The sequence below is a fragment of the Pezoporus wallicus genome, unplaced genomic scaffold (assembly GCF_028554395.1).
Source record: "Pezoporus wallicus isolate ANWC-B61680 ecotype Strahan unplaced genomic scaffold, APGP_CSIRO_Pwel_v1 contig_6789, whole genome shotgun sequence".
Taxonomy (NCBI): domain Eukaryota; kingdom Metazoa; phylum Chordata; class Aves; order Psittaciformes; family Psittacidae; genus Pezoporus; species Pezoporus wallicus.
This window is the reverse complement of record NW_026637361.1, coordinates 335,576-356,166: the sequence shown is the minus strand read 5'-3', so window position 1 is coordinate 356,166 and position 20,591 is coordinate 335,576. Positions and strand designations below refer to the sequence as shown.

Sequence of the window (20,591 nt, the reverse complement as noted above, 5' to 3'; positions counted from 1 at the left end):
CGCGGCGAGGGGCAGCCGGCTCGGTTGCTGCGGTAACGGGAGCTGTGGGTGCTCCGGGGCTGCGTCCCGTCGGCGCTATGGAGCTGAGCCTGGCCCGCGTGGACTACCTGCAGGTGGGTCCGGGCCGCGGGCAGCACCGCTGTGCCGGTACCCCGGGGAGCGGGCTAGGCGAGCGCGGGTGGCCTGGGCCACGGGGTGAGGCGGCGGCCGAGGGAAAGTCGTCCGGCGGCCTCACGATAGGGTGGTGGGGCCGGTGAGAAGCCCGAAGGAGGGCCACGGTGCTTTCGGGGGGCGGGTGTGAAGCGCCGGCCTGTGGTCCCGGGGCCGGGCAGGCCTCCCGTCTCGGCCCTAGGATGTGCGGCTCCAGAGCCGCCTTAGCGGGGCTGGGCCCACACCGGTGTCGCGCCTCAGCCCCGTTGCGTCCTGGTGACAGCGTGTCTGCTAACAGGTGGGGGTGACGGCGCAGAAGACAATGAGGCTGCTTCCCGCGTCGGGGCGAAAGGCCACGCAGAAGGTAGCGCCTGTCGCGACACTGTGGAATGTACCGCGAAAATACTCTTAATCGTCTCGTGAGGTTCTTTAGGTAGTATGCCATGGAGGTAGGTCTAGATTAGCTATTAGGAAAAAGCCTTTTCTCTATGAGAGCGGTGAGACACTGGCGAAGGTTGCCCAGAGAAGCTGTGGCTGACCCATCCCTGGCAGTGTTCAAGGCCAGGTTTGGACGGGGTTTGGAGCAGCCTCATCTAGTGGAAGGTGTCCCTGCCTGTGGAAGGGGGTTGGAATTGAATGATCTTTAAGGTTCCTTCCAACCCAAACTATTCCATGATTCTGTGATAGGAAAAAAACTTCTGGAGCCAGTGTTTTTGGAACATTTTGGAGAAAACATCAACAACAACAAAAACCCAAAACAAAAAAAAACAACCAAAAAACAGAAATCTGAATTTGGACTTGAAAAACTTTCAGGACCACTAAGCAATTTTTAAAGCTTAAAGCAGTGCTCAAACCGCAAGGGAGTTCTTGCATATTTCTCTATTTCTGTTTTGCTAACACTTAATATAGATGAAATATTTATTTTAAATTTTTCCTTAATGTAAGTTCAAGCTTAGGAAACTTAATTAGGAAAACTCGATAGAAATAACAGTGTATGTTTGGTTTTAATAATACATTCTCAGTTTGAAAATACAGCTATTCCCAAATATGCATTTTCTGGAGTATTGCATATGATGGTTGCTGGTGTTTGCAAGAAGAAGCAGGAAAAGGATTGGAAATGCTTTTGCTTAAACCACTGTTCTTAGGCTTTAATGTCCTATGTGTAACGGTTGACCTAGCTTTCCAATGCATACTCCCATAGAGCTATGTAAAATAAGTAGTGTAGAATGCAAAGTACTTAAATACAGAAAAATATTAACGTAGGAAAAGTATTATTTAAAAATATCTATGCATGTAGTAAAAAATAACAATGCGTTATACTTTTGAAGGTGGTTGTTGGAGATCAGGATGGGGTCATTACATGTTTTGGCATAAAAAAAGGAGAAGCTGTGGTAAGTGGAAATGTTCCATTCCAAGTTTTACTTTTTAAATATTCCTCCTTATGAACTTTAAAAGCCTTGTTTTTATTGACATGGCCAATAAGATACCTGTAGAAGGTGTCTAGGTAGAACTGTGGACTGATTGCTAGCCATGATGAGGGCATGCTGATTTCATGCCTGGACAAGCACACGGTCCTCTACAGTTGTAGAGTCACGCATTACGGTGTATCATCACCGAGAAGGTCAGTTTAACACCTTTTGTTCTGCAGGTCACTTGGGCTTAAGTCTGTATGGGTACTCTGTTACAGTGACTGGACAAAAGCCCTCAGTGAGTCACTAAGTCACTCACCTTAGGGGATTTTGCCAAACTGGTTGCTTTTTATGAGAATAGACCTTTGCCCAACTTAATAAAATTTTATCATTTTCCCCCCCTTAAGGGAATACAAAGAAATCTATGTAGTCTTCTGGAATAAAAATGCAACATATAAGTGGAAGGGAGTGAGTCACTGTTATTTAAAAAAAACAACAACCCAAAACAACAAAACAAACCAAAACCAACCAAACAAAAAACTTACAGCTACCTGCAATGCTGAATTTTTCCTATGGATGGATAACACTGAAATAATAAAGTTTTAATTTATCGTATTTTTCAGCATTTTATACTTACCAACATATAAAATGCTTGATTGCTTTGTGATTCTGAAATGTACAGATTATTTTTGTCCACAAATAATCCATAGTATTTTAGTTTTGCCAAAAATTGTAAAGCAAATTTGTTATCCTTTATGTTAAAAGATTATCATAAATACAAAGTTGTGATGATGAAAACTATTTTTCTGTTTACAGCCAGTGTTCAAGACACTGCCAGGCCAAAAAATTGCAAGATTGGAATTGGGAGGGGCTCTTAATACACCACAAGAAAAAATCTTTGTGGCTACAGGATCAGAAGTGAGAGGTTTCACAAAAAGAGGGAAGCAGTTTCTTTCGTTTGAAACTAACCTTACTGAAAACATCAAAGCTATGTATGTGTATTTTGCAATTTTTTTCATAGCCACAGCAGACAGTTTATAATTTTATTAAATGATATTTTTCACTATATTGTGTGCTTGTAAGTAACGCTGAGTGTCAGTCCAGCTTTACTTGTGCCATGACATGTAGGAAGGAACTTAGAAAATCATAGGGAAGCTTAGATAGAGTAGGGGACTTGGGAGGGGTATGGAGGCACCCACATCGGTACAGATGCAGGTGAGCACAGCTGGGTTATTTTATCACATACACATACCCTTCCTCTGGCAGATGAGGAACAAATCTTTTATTTTTCTTTTTGGTTTGTGTTGTAAAATGCTGCCATATATATAAACTGGCTTGGGAAGAATGAATACCATCAAAATATAATAATTAAACTTCTATTTGTAGGATTTTGCATGGAGACAAAATAGGAAATAGAAACCTATAAGAATCATGTGTGTTTAGCATTCATAAGAAACTTTTTAATAGCTGGAACAGCTTGTGGGGCCCCTGATGCCTTGAATTTGCCAGCAGTAGAAAGGCTAAAAGACTATCACTGCAACTATGTTGGGAAAATGCTACAGAAAGTCTTTTCTTCTTCTCAGGCATATTTCAGGAGCAGATCTCTTTCTTTGTGCAAGCTACATCTATAACCATTACTGCGACTGCAAAGACCATCATTACTACCTCTCAGGAGATAAAATCAATGATGTTCTCTGCCTTCCTGTACAGAAAGTGAATTGCATTACACCAGTACTTGCGTGTCAAGATAGAGTCCTGAGAGTTTTACAGGTTAAAATACTTATGTTTTATGTATTGATGCCATAGAATTGGACTAATTCTTGAGGAAATCAACATATCAGCATGGCTTAAAACACTGTAAGGATAAACATATTGTATCTTATTTGGCAGTGTTACTGTCTACAATGCTGGTACATTTATTTATTTATTTTTTAAAGGAAAATCATTATTATAAACTTGCAGAATGAGGATTAATAAACCCACTATAAATAGGCTTTGGAATTCATAGGAAGAGATAGATAAGAAATTGATCCCTTCAAATGGAAAGTGCTTACATAAGGGAATTTAATACCTAAGTCTTTATCAGTTTGGAAATTCTTACTTTCACCAGTTAATTTTGTGACAGGTCTAAGTAATATCAAGTGGTTTAACAAATCTATTTGCCAAATTCACAGATTATTTTTAACAATAGCACATTTCAAGAGTCCTGGGTTTTTATTTATATAAACTTTACCCTGTTTTGGCTTAGAAATGGTTCTCCCATCGGTATGGGGATTTTGTGCAAGTGAAGTATATCAGTTACTACTATCCATAATAATTTTTTCCTTATGCTTTGGGTTATTGTTTTGTGGTTTGATTGGTTGGTCATTTGTGGGGGCTTTTTTGGTGATGTTGTGGGTTTTGGTTGGGTTTCTGTTTGCTTGTTTGCTTGTTTTTTACAAAATTCGTTCCAGATAGCTCTTTTTGTCTTTAGGGATCTGATTTACTGTATGAAGTGGAAGTTCCTGGACCACCTGCTGTTCTTGCTCTAAATGGAAATGGGGGTAACAAGATTTTGAACATGCACATAACTAAATAATATGATTTTACTGTATTTTTAGGATTTTATTGCCTTGTTAATTACATTTTGCCTTAATGTTAAAAATGCTGCAGAAAACTGACTAGGTGATGGAGTTTATTACACATAAATAAATATCAACACACACATATATAACTGGTTTAGTTCTAAATTATGTTCACAGTTAATTGAAAGCCTCTTACAAGAGCAGCGAGATATGAGGTAGTCTCATTGTGTAAATACAAACTGGGCTCTGGGGGGTCTTGTCAAAATTGAGGTTTTGGATTTCTCTTGCACGTGGTTTTCCAGAACTAGAATCACTAGCTGCACCTGTCCATGGATGGATGAAAGTATTGAGTAGACTTCATACAAACTAAGTCTGGAAGGATCAAGCTTAAAATAGTTCGATTATCCCTTTTCTAATCCAACCTAATAGAAATCGCTTTAGTGTGTTAATCTGGTGCTTAATTTAGTTTCAGTTAAATTGTGTGGCAATGACATCAAGAGCTTGGAAAAGTAGTTCTTACTTGTGCTGAAGTCTTGGCACAACATTCACTGTTGGATGTGTGTTCTGAATTTATCTCTTTGTTTCCTTTCTGTAAAGGCAGTTTAATAGCTGAAATTTAAAGTATTGGATTATGAATGGGTTTTAGGCATAACTGCAGTACAGGGAGGGCATTCACACACAGAAGAGTGATAGCCAGGAACAAATTGTCAGAACAGGTGCAGTTTGCATATATTAATTTTTGGTTTTACAGCCTGACAGTTCTGTTATACAGCACTAATGTTAGCATTTTCCTTTTCCTTTGGGCTATAGAGTGTAATTAAACAACACTTTCAAATTTTTGAAACTGGTGTACTTGATTTTATTGATTGTAAATTCAGTTTATGTGTTCAGGTGATTCTGGAGAAGAAATTGTGTATGGAACTTCTGATGGTAAACTGGGTCTTACTCAGATTACTGGTACCAAGCCTGTACCCAAGTGTGAAGTTGGAAATGACAAAAAGAGAGGAGGTATGTGTCTCAGTCTCTCACTCTTTAGCTTTCCAGCGTATGTGAGGCTTTATTGCAAGTCTAATAATCAGGAAATCTTATTCATCGATACTTTTGAGGGAAGTTGTAATTATGTCAGTATTTGCTATTAATATGAGTAAGCTCTCCCTTTCATTCTTCTGATTTTCTTAGAAATGATTCTGATCGGTTTCTCTTCCTTTGCATTTTCTGTTCATATTATTTCCAACACTTCTGCATACTTTTATTTTTACACTACCCTGGCATTTGTAAAGGAGCATTGATTCATATATATTTACTTCAGGGTTTTACCATTTCATGACTAAGTGCAAATATACCTGCTGGATTTTTTGGATGTTCAGTGGTCTTAAAGTCTCTTCAGAGGGAAGGTTAGTATCTTTCCTGCAAATCTGTCTTTGTTTTTTTTTTTTTCTTTTTTTCTTTTTGTATTAAAAAAAAAAAGCCCCTATAAGGGAGTTTTGTCTAAAGACAGAATAAGGCTTTCATTAAAGCTCCAGAATAAGGCTTAACTGATCAAAGCATAGTACAACACTTTCCCTGTTTTAGCCTTGGTATGCTGCTTCTGCAGCATCTATTAGCCCCTACACCTTTGTGAAGGAGAAGACCAAGAATAAAATAGATATATTTTTAAATTTAAATATATCATAAAAGCTATTGCTAAATTATTTTCCTAAAATGCTTCCTAGTATGTCCTTACTCTTAATATAAAATACATATGAATCATAAAAGTTACATTGCATCTTGATTTTCATATTCTTGTACAATCTGTCTCTGCTGCTTTTCTTTCTTCCAGACCCTCTCTCTCTTTCCTGTCCAAACAAGATTAGCTGTCATAGGCTTGTTCAACATGTGCTGGTAGTGGGTTTTTCCACTGACGTGTTGAGTAGCAGTACCTAGTCCAGATCTGGCACAAGTCAGATCCCTCTTTCTGTCACCTTAGCCAGAACAGTCCATTTACCAATAGCTTTAAGTTAATTATAAGAAATCAAGAATGCTTGCTTCTTCAACTGACAAAGTTACAGTAGTGTGGACAGAAAAATAAGTTAATCTGGGGAAATGTTTGACGAGGAAGAGTTAAACCCCTCAGAATTAAGCTATTTGAACAGCAGAAGGGGTCTCTCTTCAGTAGTTTTGGTTTGGAATTGGTTGCTGTAAAACTCACTGTACAAGCTTAAACCTCAGGCACAGGTGGGAGACTTCAGCCCTCTAGTGGACTCATCCAGAAATAGCATTAATAAAAACCAGCTGACCAAGAATCTTATTTCTATGTAATTTAATGTGGCCTATGTATCATTGTGTCACAAACAAATAAAGATGAAGTAAATAGTTTTCTTTTCTTTGTCATTAGGTATATTGTGTATTGATAGTTTTGACATTCTGGGAGATGGAGTTAAAGAATTACTTGTTGGACGAGATGACGGAATGCTAGAAATCTATAACTTTCAAAGTACAGATGATCTCGTTCTTCAATATGATCATGTAAGTCCATGTTTATCATATTCTTCTTTGCTGAAAAAAAATGAAAAAAAAAACCCAGCCATGTGTTACAAAACCTATTTACAAGATCATTACTACTAAAATGTGTGGCTTGTATTTAATTTGATAAGCTCTATAACGTTGACAACATGAACTTCAAACCAGTATAGTAAAATAGTCTTCATCTGAGGAAAAATCAAAAGAGTAGATTCGATCCCTAGTGGTTATTTCAGCCTTCAGTCAGATTGTTAGCTCCTGCTGGAAAAATGTAATCCATGAGCGTTTTGCTTTAAACTGCTTTTTAATGCTTTTGTTATGCACAGTAGAATTGGAATGCATTTGTTAAAACACACCAATGTAACTGACAGTCATGAGCTCACTTACTCATTTGTAAGTCTAGATATTGTGCATCTCTGGAGGTGTCTTGTGATGCAGGTAGGAGGAGGAACCCTAAAAACTCCACAAAAACCCCTAAACTTTTAAAATGAGTGCAGTAATATTTCCCTCTGCTTGAATGCATTTATTTGAAGGCTTTACCGGAGAGCATTACATCAATCCAGGGTGGCTGTGTAGGAAAAGATGGATACGATGAAATTTTAGTATGCACATACTCGGGTAAGCTTTGTATCATTTACTTAATAAATGTCACATAGGGTGGGTGATGTGATAAAAATTAAGCAGATTATGTTGTTAATACAGCTCACTTCCCTTAATTTTTTTGTACTGATTGGAGCCAGGATAGTGTTTTGTTGAAAAGATCTCTTCTGATTTAATATTCACACTTAAAACTATTTTTTTATATTCTAAGATATTCATTATGTGTTTTCCTGTGTAACACACCAGATGGTTATTTTTTGGTGTAGACTGCTGCCTAACTGTGGTGAAATAATATGTTATGTCTGAAGGAATTATGTATGACATTTTGGATTCAAAATACTGAGACATAGGCAAGTTTTGTTGTTGTTTTCCTATCTTTTATGTAATTTCCTTCCTCTTCAGCTTCATAGAGCTTTGAGTAGGATTGATTTTGCTTTCAGTAGATGCTTTTCAGCTTCCCTGGTGAGGTGTCTCAGCAGCCCCTCTGTAGGATTTGACCTATTGGCCTGACTCTTACAGAGGCCACAATAAACATGCTGCATGTGTTAACTGCTGGGAGATAAAATATTGCTAATTCTCTATCTTTGGTTATTTTCAGTGCTGAAAAAACAGCCTACTGAAACCTCTCATATTCAAAATAATGTATTGTGGCAAGTTACAATTCTCAGTGGGTTATTGAGAAGTAGCAGTGTTCAAGTACACCTCTTTCAAATAGTCTTTCAGTGATTAAAAGACTCTTATACCTCACCTCATATGATTGTTTTGGTATGATAGGCTGCAACCATACTGTGGTCAAAGTCTTTTGTGGCTTCTTTTATTGGGAATGTTATAAAGATCCATGAATCCTAGAAGAAAGAAAAAAGCGAAAGCTTGGGTTCACCTGTGGGTTTTCAAAGGTGTAATCTCTGGTAGGATGTGCAGTAGACTGAGCCTGGCAGAGTGGGAAAAGTAGTGCTTTAGAGCAGTAAAAATGACACGTGAAGCCTGGCAGTAAATGACTTCTGTGGTGTAATTACGTAAACAAAAAGATGATTTGTGGTTTTTCCCTCCAAGGGGCAGCATTCAGCCTGAAAGCACACAGTTGCAACATACACTTTGCTATGAACGCATTGCACAGCTCTTTGGTTTGTTTTGCTTTCAGCTGTAGTACTGCAAAGACCTTTAGCAGATAAAATAGAGGTGGGAAAAAAATGTAAGCACTCAGTTAAAAACTGCTGCAGAGGGATTTACTGCTCTAAGTACTTAATGAAAAGAATAAGTAATGTTAAAAGTTAAGAATAAAATCCATAAAAACCCATGCTCAGTGCCTAGATCAATCCTCCAACGAAAGGATTAAGTTCAAGACTTGGTTTTCTCTACCCAGTATCTGGAACAAACATCACTCCACACATACAAAAGCTGAGTGTAGACTTTTCTTTATAGCTTATAAGGAATATAAACTTCATATATTGGTTTAGGCTGGCTGACAGGACTGACTACAGAACCTGTCCATAGAGAAGGTGGATCAGGTGAAGAACTAAAATTAAGTCAAGAAATGCAGAGCAAGATTTCATCCTTAAGGTAATTGCACTAGAAAGAAAATTAAATAGAAGAATTGAAATGTTAAAAGCTGGAATGTCATCTTTACTTCCTATCTGACTGGATTTTCTATTTCATTAATGTATCTAGAAGTAGAAGCAAGCCTTTTTAAAGCAGAAATGAGTATCAGCTTCATTTCAGTCTCTTTCTATCTTGCCTTCATTTGCTGATGTCTTAATGCCTTCTCCCTCAGTATCAGCAAGATAAGATTCCCTTCTTCTATGCTGCTTATAGCTTCTAAATGATGGGAGGAAAGCAGGCGCTAGCATGTCACTCACAATGTGTATATTACTTTTGAAGGAAAAAGTTGTCCTTTCCTGTGACTTGTAGAAACCCTTTTTGGCAAGGTACAGTAGAAACTACATTTTCATCTGATATTGTTTATATTTTGTCTTTGTTATATATGTGGAAGGAGTGTACCAGTCACTGCTTGGAAAATTGTGGACAGAAGATAAACATGACTGCCTTGCAAGCTTAATCTACTTAATTTCTAGGATAGCTTTTCTAGTTGCTTTTTTTAGACATTATATATGGTTTCCCTTTTCTAGGAATGAACTGCAACACTTGCAGATGAAAGTACTTCAGGAACGTGAAAAGTATCAGCAGTCTTCTCAATCCAGTACTGCTATTTCATCAGTACCTGCATTTAATGTGAATGATAAGTTTACATTGACTAAGGATGATGCTAGTTACAGCCTCATCTTGGAGGTGCAGACAGCTATAGATTATGTCCTGGTGCAGGTGAGTGTGGAGACTTCCTAGTTCAAAAATCCAAGTTATAGTATCAGAAGGATATGGATTTTTAAATGTCTGAATTGTTATAAGAGAGAAATATATAGCCTTGCAGTGGTGAAGTACCTGTTGTAAATGCTTGTTACGGAACAAACACAATTTAAACTTTTCTTGAACACAGCAAGGTTGCCCTACCAAAGTAGACTAAAATGGCTGCTGTACTAGCAGGTTTCTGTGTAATATGTTGTTTTGCATATCCCTCCTTATTTAAATAGCAACTAACTCACTCATCTTAATGAGGTACAGATTCTCACTCCTCAGTTAAGTACCCTCTGTCGTGGAAAATTAATTTCAGAATGGTATGGGCCACCTGTGCACTTTCAGTGTGGAACAGCATCTGATTTGTGTGCAGTTGATGATAAATACTCCTGCCAAGTAGAGCAGCCTTAATTAATAATTTCTCTTACTTCATCAGCTGAAATTAATGGTATCTTTGGTAGTCAGAAGGAGTAATGGTACTGAATTACCTTCTCTGGTGATATGCATTGGGAGAAAAAATAGACGAGGAATTTGCCATAACAAATGGGAGAGAACTACTGTAAGATTTTATTTTTCAATTGTTAATCAAAATCTATTTTCATTAAGGGTGTTATTAGAGCAATGCTCAGCTACAGCTCTATAGTATCTTCTGTTTCCATACCTAAGTGAGGAATAATGAAATTGTTTAGTCTTGCCCTGAACTTAATGTAGAATTTAGAACTTATGGCCTTTTATTTAAAGAAATATAAACCAGTATCTGATATTCTTTTGCTGTGAAAAGACAATAGAACTGGTTTTTTTTTTTATTTTTTTAGGAAGTATGTTACATATTTATCAGCATTTCCTGGTACTTCTGTGGAGATATAAAGCATTACCAAATCAAGCAATGAATCATCCTAATACCTTTTAATCTCATTTTTAAAACAGTATTAGATTTAATTTTAATTCCAGTGAAAACACATCTAGGTAAGAAATGGTCTGTGTCAGAAAGGTCACTGTAAGTGAAAGGATCTTTAATCATTATGTATTATGATCCTTGGTTTCCTGAATATTGTAATCCCCCTATTGAAATAGGGAAACACTTCAATCATGAATATACATCATGCATATGGATTAAGTATATTTTCATGTCTGAAAGATAGTTATACATCTTATACTGAAGTTGTTGTAAGTCAGCCACACAAGAGTTTGGGACTCCATAAGAGAGTAAGAGAAAGATCATCATCTTATGCCGGGATTAAGTAGTAAACTGTGTGTCTGTTGTTAGACTTTTACCTCATGGATGAAGCAATCATTTCCTCTCCCTTATTAAAACAACTGATGACAGTTGGAAGATAAATGTATTAGAAGCTACTCAGGAACTTAAGCTCTTTATTTTTCTTATGTTCTGCAGAGTGATGTCCCAGTAGACTTGCTGGATGTGGATAAAAATTCTGCTGTTGTTAGTTTTAGCAGCTGTGATTCCGAGGTAAGTGAAACAAAAGAGATTATATTTATAGAGATTGCATGATGAAAACTCTTAATAATGTATAGTAAAAATAGGATTTGGGTTTATATATTTGTCATTTTAAATACATGCAGTTAAACTTCCTATTTGGTAATTTTGGAGAGCTCAGCTTCATCAGAGATACTGCAGAATTAGGAGTTAGTAGCAAGTCCTGACATAAGGCAAATCTTATGTCTGCAAAAGGATCCAGGAGAGGAGGCAACTGCTCTCTTGGGTTTTTTTCCTGTCTGATCAGGAATATGAAAGACACATTCAGTTTTGGTCTCTTCTCTGAATTTGCCACTATCACATCTATATACTTCAAAGTAATTTAGGTGAAGGACATTATATTTTTACTTAGTTCATCTCTTAAAAATCACTTAAGAATGTGAAAATTCTGCTGCATAGGGAGTCATACATTTAAGTTCATTTTTTATGTAATAATTATAAACTTATACGTGCAGAATTACTAATGATGTTTAGGGCCAGGGAGAAGATGCAGAAACTGACTTAGCATTATCAAAATCTTCTGTGAAGTCTTTTTCCTTATAACAGTCCTCTGGGTGTTTTAGTTTTAAGAACTAAATTTGCACATCATTGGTCTACCCTGAAGCTTTCAGAAATCAACTTTAAGTTTCTTGTCATTTATGATGATTAATTTAGCTTTTCTGGGTGTGTTTTCTTACCCATCTTGCTTCAGCTTGTGGATGTTGGACTAATACTACAGATGAGTGGGGCAGGCTGACATGCATTCTTCAGATGAAAAGTAGATACCTGTGTAATTTTAATGGTAGTATTAAGAGACTTCAGTTGATTTCTCTTTATACAAAGATTTTTTTTTTAATTCTACTGTAATTAAAATTAATGGGAATAATCAAGAGAACCAAAGATTACTTTTTTGTATTTAACTTTTGTAAAATAGCTGTACATAAATGGCAAAAACTTTACTGTACATGTAAAACAGACCAATTAAAACAGACCAGTAGAACTTTTGTGAATCCACGGACTGTTTTGTGTTATTTTTCTGGTTTTCTGTTCTTTACAGCCAAATAGCAACTTTCTTCTTGCAACTTACCGATGCCAAGCAAATACTACGAGGCTTGAACTTAAGGTAAAATGCTCCAAAATATTTTTTACAATAAATTCATGGTTGTGTAGATGTCTGCCTTGGAATGGAGGGATCTCCACCTGGACTGACTGCCTAGCCGGGGCAAATGATCAGTCCAATTTCTAGGGCTGGCTGTTTCCTGAGCACCTTCTAGTCTGGGGCTTGTGTTCCTTTATATTTGTGTGTTAGGGTTTCTAAAAGCTTCTAAAAATGTGTTCCTTCAGAGGGGAGCCTGGGGTCCTTCATAAATGTCCTTATGATGAAAGGAGTGGGGAAATCACAGATTGTGAAAATCATTCCACACACCATTGCCAGAATCAAGTAAAATGGAGAGAGGCGTGGGAAAGAAAGCTCTGGCAGTGTTTGGCCTCAGAAGCATTAGAAGGAAGTTACACTGGGAAGTAACAAGGGAATATAGACTGGATATTTATTTTGGAGAGGAAGTGAATCCAGTCATTCCATGCTTACTATACTAAAGGCATGGGGGTGTTTTATTTTTAAAGAATCACCAAATTCCCATGTTTTGTGACTACGACCTGGAGAAATAATGAAGGAAATCACAATTAGGAAAATCCTCAACATGCCCACAGCTCAGGCTCTGGGTTTTCTCTTTATTTAGTTACCTAACACTGAAGCCTCCTAATCTGCGTTTACTTATCTAAAACTCTCAGTCAAAATATTATCATTAGAAATTTAAGCCTTCATGAATTGCATCAAGGGTGGGGAAGTTGGGGGTGGTTACCTGTTTGTTGGTGAGGTTGCAATAATGGACCTAGTGTACAGAATTAAGAGTCTTATTTCCCAGGTCCCTTTCTTAAGAAATACTGTTAGTGGGTTTATTGGTTCTGAGCAGGTCACTTGATCTTCCTGTGTCTCAGTTCTCATATTTTAATTTAGGAATATGACCCTGGCCACCTTTAATAGGTACCTTTTACTAGGTAAAGAGTAAATAACACAGGAAAAATGAATCAAATGCATTCATGATACATAAAAAGAGGGTTTTTTTTACTCTCCCACTAAAAACATTTATAAGCTTGCTGTTGTGTGTCATCATAGTGCAGAGTGTCATCAGACCCTGTGGATTTGGATCCTGATGTGATGGATTTGATCTGTACAGGTTCTACTGCCACCTCACCACAATGCATTCAGGATCTCCACTGATTTACACTTGTCACGTGGAGTTCATTCTCTTTTTGTACTTCGCCTATGCAGATGCAAGATAATACAACTTTTAAGTCTTGGTGCTTTTGTTTCCAAAAAGAACTCTTAACTAACTTATTTCTATTCAAAACATTTAAGCAGATGTCTTCCTGCCAAATGCTGTTTTTTGAGTTCCAGGACCCTATAAAATAGGGGATATGATCAAGATTATAAAGCAAACCTTTACTTGAACTCCAGTCTCCTCTTTTGTTTATATAAAGCTGTTTCAGTAGCTCTCCTGCCCTACTTTTACAGTGGTGTTGATGCTACAGGTGGGACACTCCTATTTCTGTCAGTTCTGCTTGAGGGGCAGACTTCTTAGTGCAATCTGTGTAGCTGAGAAGTGACTGATGCATTGGTATGTTCTGCAAGGCATGGAGAGTGTGTCCTGTGTCTTGAATGTGTTTATACACCCTGCTTGTTGGGTATTCCAAGACTCAAACTTAAACTTGGCCTCTTACTCTTCCAAAAATAGCTCAGGAAGAACTTTGATTGTTATGAAGAGATGAACTCATATTTTGAAATTAACTTTTCTCTCTTGAATTTCTTAATGTATTCTTTGCTGCCAGCTGCTACAGAATGTATCTTTTCCTTAACTAAAAGAAAGATTAAAAAAAAGGGTGCCACTGCAGAATTCGAAGCAAGTCAACAGACTTTTTCATTTAACTGATCAAGAAGCAAGTTAGAGGGTTTTATTTTCTTAACAGCTCATTTATCTAAATAACAGCACTTCACTGGATGCTACTTCATATGGTTTTAAAGCATTCTTGTAATGCTTTATTTATAGTGGCACTATGAAGTAAATACAGTGCTATAAATATTTCTGAATTACATCAGTATTTTTTTAACACATTTTGAACATCCACTGATTTTCCAAATCATGGTAAATTAATAATTTCCCTTTTGTTCCTTTTGGTGGGTTCTGCTTTTATTTCTGCAGGTTCGGTCTATTGAAGGTCAGTATGGGACACTTCAAGCATATATAACTCCAAAAATTCAACCGAAAACTTGCCAAGTTCATCAATATCAAATTAAACCACTTTCGCTTCATCAAAGAACTCATTCTATTGACCATGACAGGTATTTGCAAAGAAAAATCAATGCCACCTTCTCTTGAAAAACTGAAAGGATCCAACTGAAACAATGTTTTACTCTATAAACTTGAGTGCATCATTTCTAACCTCTAATTTACAGTTTTGAGCCTGTTGTTCCATTTTGTGGGTTTTCTGACACGAAATGTGGGTTTAATGGGTTCCTTGTCAACTTTTACCCTTGTTTACAGGGTTTGGTGGGAGGGGTTTTGGTTGGCTTTTTGTTTTGTTTTTCATTTTATTGACCTGGGTTATAGTGCAGCCCCATGTGTTAGTAGAGCTGAGGGTGTGGTAGAAATGAAACTTAAGTGTTACTAACCATAGTCTTTTCAGTTTCAGCCTTATTCTCCCCTCCACCCTTTTAATACAGTTCTTTCCCATAGCTAATTTGGCTCCAAAACTGAGCCAAGATATTTTTTTTCCTTATCTCTCTGTTAAGATCCTAGTATTTTATGCAATGTCTTCTTGATTTTTTCCCCCACCTCCAGTTAACATCTTGTATTGTCACCAAAGTGTTGCTTGCTTCAGAACAGAACATGAAGATTGAAGAAATGATATAAAATGCTTTTATGTGTAAATGCTTCAGCACGCAAATGAGACCCATTATGCCTCATTCTTGAAATAAATGCTGTGTCTGTGGTTTATGCCATGGGAGGTTGTTGAGGCTGTTTGCCATATATACTGTATTATCAGATATTTACCTTTGTTGTAAGTTTCAAGTTGAACAACTTGAAATGAGATACGTCAGAAACTTCCAACTAGTGTCTTGGCCAGTTCTGACATGCCTGCTAGGAGACCAAATTTGAATGTACTCATAGATTTTAGTCTTGAAATACATAAAAGTAGCTGTAATCTACAAGATGTAACTACTTAGCAAGATACCCGACATTTCCCAGGGTGTAGATTAAAAATAAACCACAATGTGGAACTAACCTTTTTTTTCGTATGAGTAACTAGTGCACTAGCAGTGCCCCTCCTTCATTAACTGCTTTGTTTTTTGTTGTTAATTTCATAATGTCACAGACCCATGAATACACTGACGCTCAAAGGCCAGTTCAGTTTTGCTGAAATTCACTCATGGGTTGTGTTTTGCTTGCCTGAGGTGCCTGAAAAGACTCCCGCTGGAGAGAGCATCACCTTTTATTTTCAGAACACCTTCCTGGGTACGCAGCTTGAAAGCACTTACAGGTAAAATACAATTAATTAAGTGCAATGTGACTATGCTGTGGGGTTTGTCTTTTTCATTCTTGACCAGTCTGCAAGTACCATTTCATGCACATACCACTCTACCCTCAATCCCATCCTACTAAAGAGAATAGGAATCTTTCTTAGAAAGGCTTGTCAAACATTACCAGGGTGTGCATTATCCAGTAATGATGCACTCTGTATCTCAAATAGGGTTTTTCTTTAAGTTTGTCCAAAAAACCAAAATTGCCAGGGAAGAAAGGCTTGGTATATTGTTAAGATGTTGGCTTGCTTTTAGAATTTAAAGAATAGAGCTAGCTAATATAGCCCTGAAATGACTGTGTAATGCCTATTGTTTTCTAACGTCTTTTTTTTTTTTTATTGAGCAGCAGAAAAAGGCATTTAATGCTCATGCAAACAAAAATGTGATGAACGTTAAGCTAAAATCCTTTTTTCTGAAGCTTTTATTAGGCAAATATTATTTCTATGTTTCAGATTAATACTCAGTTCTCAACTTAGTTATATCTTCCTTCAGCAAATTATATATATCCACCTGAAAATGGAACTGTTATTACAACATCCGTTGTAATTATTTAGATTCCAGCCTACTCCCTGCCTACCATACATGTTGCCTACTCATAATGTAAAAAGCTGCTGGGTGGTGGTTTGCTGGGGAGAAGGGGAAGTTTTAATACCCTTCTGGAACTGAAGCTTTTCTGCTTGGCTTCAAGGTATGGCAATGATAAAACTTAGGAGGAATATATACAGTCAGAAATCTTACTTGTGTAACCTTAGTGCCATACAGTAAAGATAACTGCTTTTTGTATACCTGAGATCTGTGTATACTGCTTTGTTTTATTTATGGAACAAAGTGTTCTCTTTGAAGGTTACCGTGGGAAGGACAGAATAGCATAGATGTGTATACATGCGTGATACATGGAGAATCATTACAACGTTATAGAGGTTGCCTACTTTGATAATGACATTGACTTACAGGCCTCCTATTTTAACGCAGGGACAAATCTACTGCACCCATGTGTGTTTAAGTTTGTTCATTTAAATTTTTTCTTCCTTTATAGAAAAGGTGAGGGATGTTTTAAGTCTGACAACATTTCTACAATATCCATCCTAAAAGATGTGCTTTCCAAGGAGGCTACGAAAAGGAAGATTAATCTCAACATATCATATGGTAAAACTTTCCTGTTTTGTTGTCCTTGACTTCAATTTTATATTCTTATACATGGAATATTTGATATTTATTTGCTTGTTGTTTTTTTTTCACTCCCTGCCAGACATAAATGAAGAATCTGTGAGGCACACATTAAAGCTTATCCACCCAAAATTAGAGTACCAGCAACTGTTGGCCAAGAAGGTTCACTTAATAGATGCTTTGAGAGTAAGTATCTGAACTCCTGCAGGAAGGATTTTTTAGGGGGAATTATGCTGTCAGATACGAAGCTGCACAGCTCAAGTCAGATGTGTGTCATTCTGGTTTCCATTCAGTTTCTGTTCCCAGGATATGTATTGTAATTATCTAGGAGACAGACTTCTTCAAGGAAAATTCCCATTTATACTATGCAACTAGTGAATAACGTGTAGGATTACTAACTGATATTGAGGATGCTTAAACTGGACAGTAGAAGGCAGACAGCTTTACCACCTAACATTCTCCTTTTGCCTGCTGTTATTTTCCAGTTCCTTTGTTTCTTTCCACTAACCATTGAAGATTTTTTTAGATCTGGGAATGAACATCCAGGCCAGATGCAGCTCCCTCTCTTTGGAACTTTATCCCAGTGTGTCATAATTTCTGAATTATCTGCTTTTAAATCTTTTGCTTAATACCTCCTCCTCAACAGTTTGTCTTTGGAAGGTACCAGTTAGGCAGCTTGTCTCTTGGACTTTTTCCAACAACTGGAAATTCAGCAAACAGGATTTTACTGTCAAAGACTTGCTATCATCTCTGTTGGTATTTTTTTGTGGTTTTTGAGGGAGAGTGGAGATGAAAACAGGCAACCGATTCTCTCTGGTCCTTTGGGGGAATCAAATACTAGTTGCCAGAACTCTTCAGTTAGTAGAAAAACTGACTACCAGTGAGAATAGCGTGTGCCTTTATTATCACTAAGAGTATTTTACCTTAATAGGGTTTATATGTGACAAACCAGGGGGTGAGAATAATAGAGAATTTATTCTTAATGCACATTATGTTTGTGCAGTTATAATGATGATGCACATCTTGCTTGTTTTAAGCTTTTTTTTCTCTTAGCAGATCTTCAATAACTCTTTCTTGGTTTTTTTTTATGTGTTGGTTTTTTTTTTTAGTCTTGTTGCTTTTTTTTTTTTTTTTGATAAAAACTTATTGATAGCCAGTAAAATAATCTGATGATTGATGAAAGCTATTATCCTAGCAGACTCATGAGGCACAGCATAATTACCTTTTGTCTGGAAAAGAACAGTCTTTCTGTGGAGAATAAAAAGATCTGTACTATTGATCATCTTAGATTGGTCTGATGGTAAACTGGGGCATTTAGAAGAGGTCTTTAAAACTTTTTGCTGTCACAATTTGAGTGATGCTTTCAGAGTTTACTTTTACTCTCAGACTTCAGCATGTGCTACACCTTTTAGGCATTTACTTATTCTAGAAATGAAGACATGATGAAGGCTTTGAGCCTCCACTAGGCTTGATCCTGTAGGTGCTGGGTGGTGGTGCGATCCTGTTCTGGCAGTACTTGTAGCTGGAGGCTGTAAGACACAGGATTTTGAGAATCCAGTCTAGGAAGTGACAGGTGACATCTGGCATTTCATTATAAGACTAGAAAATTAAGCACTTCGAAAGTAACTCCTGCTAGTTTGGAAGGCGATTGTCTTTGTCTCTGAAGTACTTCCTCCTGTCAGACTCCTGTCTTCATACTTTTATGCTTTCATGATAATTAAATGATGTTAATTTTTAATGATTTATAATGTCTTTGAGGAATTACAAGTTCATGAAGGAAATGTGGACTTCCTGCTACCAAAATACCGCAGCATTTTGGAAGAGGCAGATGAGCTGCTCGAGGAATACAAGAGACAACCTGCACATCTTGAGAGACTTTATGGTTTGTTGATCAATTCAACTTTTTATTTAAATGTAACTTGATGTCCAGAGAGCACAGTCGATGTGACTGCAATTGTTACGAAGTAAGAATTAGTAGAGTTGAAATAATTTGATAAGTGTGTACACTTGGTTAGGTTCAGGACTGTCTGGTCATACAGGCAAGACTGCATATTTACATCCTGGTTTTGATCATAAAAATCTAAAGTTAAAGGTAAGGTAGTAAAAAAGCCTAGCAAATACTGGAAATAGCTTGTATGCTACTACAAACTTCGAGTAACTCTCTAAAGGTACTCAAGAATTGTTCACCCAAGAATTTTTGGGCATCACAAGCATATTACTGAGAATGAAGATACCAGGTTTATTTGCAAGTGGCTTTTCTTAACAGACAGCTTATTTTATTCTTGTCATGTATCTTATGTTCCATGTCTTTATGGACATAATTAAGGATCATATTCAAATTCACAATGGCATTTAAGAATGTGTATGAGCTAAATGACTGGTTAAATTTTGCAAAACATCATAAAAACAGAAAATTAAACATGGGGTGGGAAGGGAGACTTGTGGAAAATGATCCAAGTTAGTGAAGGAAATTCTGTAACCTTCTCTGGTGTTCCCCAGTCACCTCTCAGCTCAGAGATTCTCTGCCAGATGCCAGGTGTAATAAGCCTAAGTATATACAGCATAAGCAGAGTCCCCTTTACCCATCCCATGATAGTTCCTCACTCTTTTATGTTTCAGATGTGGGTAATTCTAAGTCAGAAATACATGCTTTGGAATGAAGCTGGAATCTGTGATGTCATAACTGTTTTGGGTCTATTTATAAGTAAATCATGGTTTAAAACATGAGGTTTGAAAAGAATCTCATCTCTAAGCCCAAATTAAATTAGAATAGTTGGTACATAATAGTGACTTAGAGATACGTCAGCTAGAGAAAACAAGGCAAATAATACTCGAATTTTACATTTGCAGGTATGATCACGGATCTCTTCATAGATAAATTTAAATTTAAAGGCACCAATGTGAAAAGCAAAGTTCCTCTTCTCCTCGAAACTCTGGATGGCTGTGACCAAGACGGACTAATTGCTTTCTTTGACGCTGCAGCCTGATAAGGGAAAAGCTGGGTAATTTTTCTTTTTTTTTTTATTTTACTCAAGGCAGTTCAGTATTCAGTCCAAAAGCACTTTTTAAGAAAAACACTATGTTGTACTTCAGCTTCATTTGTATTTATTATCCTACTGAATGCAGTAGTCACCTTTAGTTTATATCAGCTGTTAAGTGCACGCAGAGTATCTACACCCACGATGTTCCTGAGAGCTAAAGAAAACCTAGAATCAGGTATAAATACCCCGTTTCCTTCTTGCAAAAACTTTTTCCACCTGTAAGAACATCTGGAGAAACTGTTTTTCACAGACCTAACTAAAGGTAGAAGAAATCTGTGTGTTAACCTGTACCTAACTATGGTATTTGCCTGCTGCGGGTATTTGTGTTGTCACACCTAATGTCACTGGGGTGCATGAAGAAGGGGGAAACTGTACTTTAGGGTCAAGACAGCTGCTATTGGAGCTGCACGTTCACTCCTGCTTGGAGCGTGGCTCGCATTAAACTTTCTCCGTGCTTCTCCCGTGTCTTCGTTCTTCATTTCAAACCCCCGCCTTGCTTGTCGCTCGGTGTCCCTCACGGCTGGGAGCGCTGAGCCGGCTGCGCGCACCGAGCGCGGCTCACCCGCCATCCCCGACGCAGCGCCGCCATCACTGCGGACGACGCGCGCTCCCGCCGGCCCGTCCCTGCGCCGCCCGCCAGGCCCCGCCCCTTCGCCTCGGGCACTGCCCGCCGCTCGCCCCGCCCGGATTGGCTCCTGC

General features: G+C 37.6%; 1 protein-coding gene across 1 annotated transcript; it reads left to right on the top strand.

Annotated features, from left to right (window-relative positions):
• The first annotated feature begins 45 nt into the window (after positions 1-45).
• On the top strand, positions 46-20,427 carry BBS7 (Bardet-Biedl syndrome 7). Its single transcript, XM_057405141.1, has 19 exons — positions 46-113; positions 449-514; positions 1,479-1,541; positions 2,376-2,551; positions 3,143-3,329; positions 4,033-4,102; positions 5,015-5,131; positions 6,498-6,628; positions 7,156-7,240; positions 8,680-8,782; positions 9,349-9,541; positions 10,965-11,039; positions 12,103-12,168; positions 14,306-14,445; positions 15,480-15,644; positions 16,721-16,830; positions 16,934-17,037; positions 18,610-18,733; positions 19,702-20,427. Exons 1-19 carry the CDS (start codon positions 78-80, stop codon positions 19,836-19,838), a joined length of 2,148 nt encoding a protein of 715 aa, XP_057261124.1. The 5' UTR covers positions 46-77; the 3' UTR covers positions 19,839-20,427.
• The last annotated feature ends 164 nt before the right edge of the window (positions 20,428-20,591 follow it).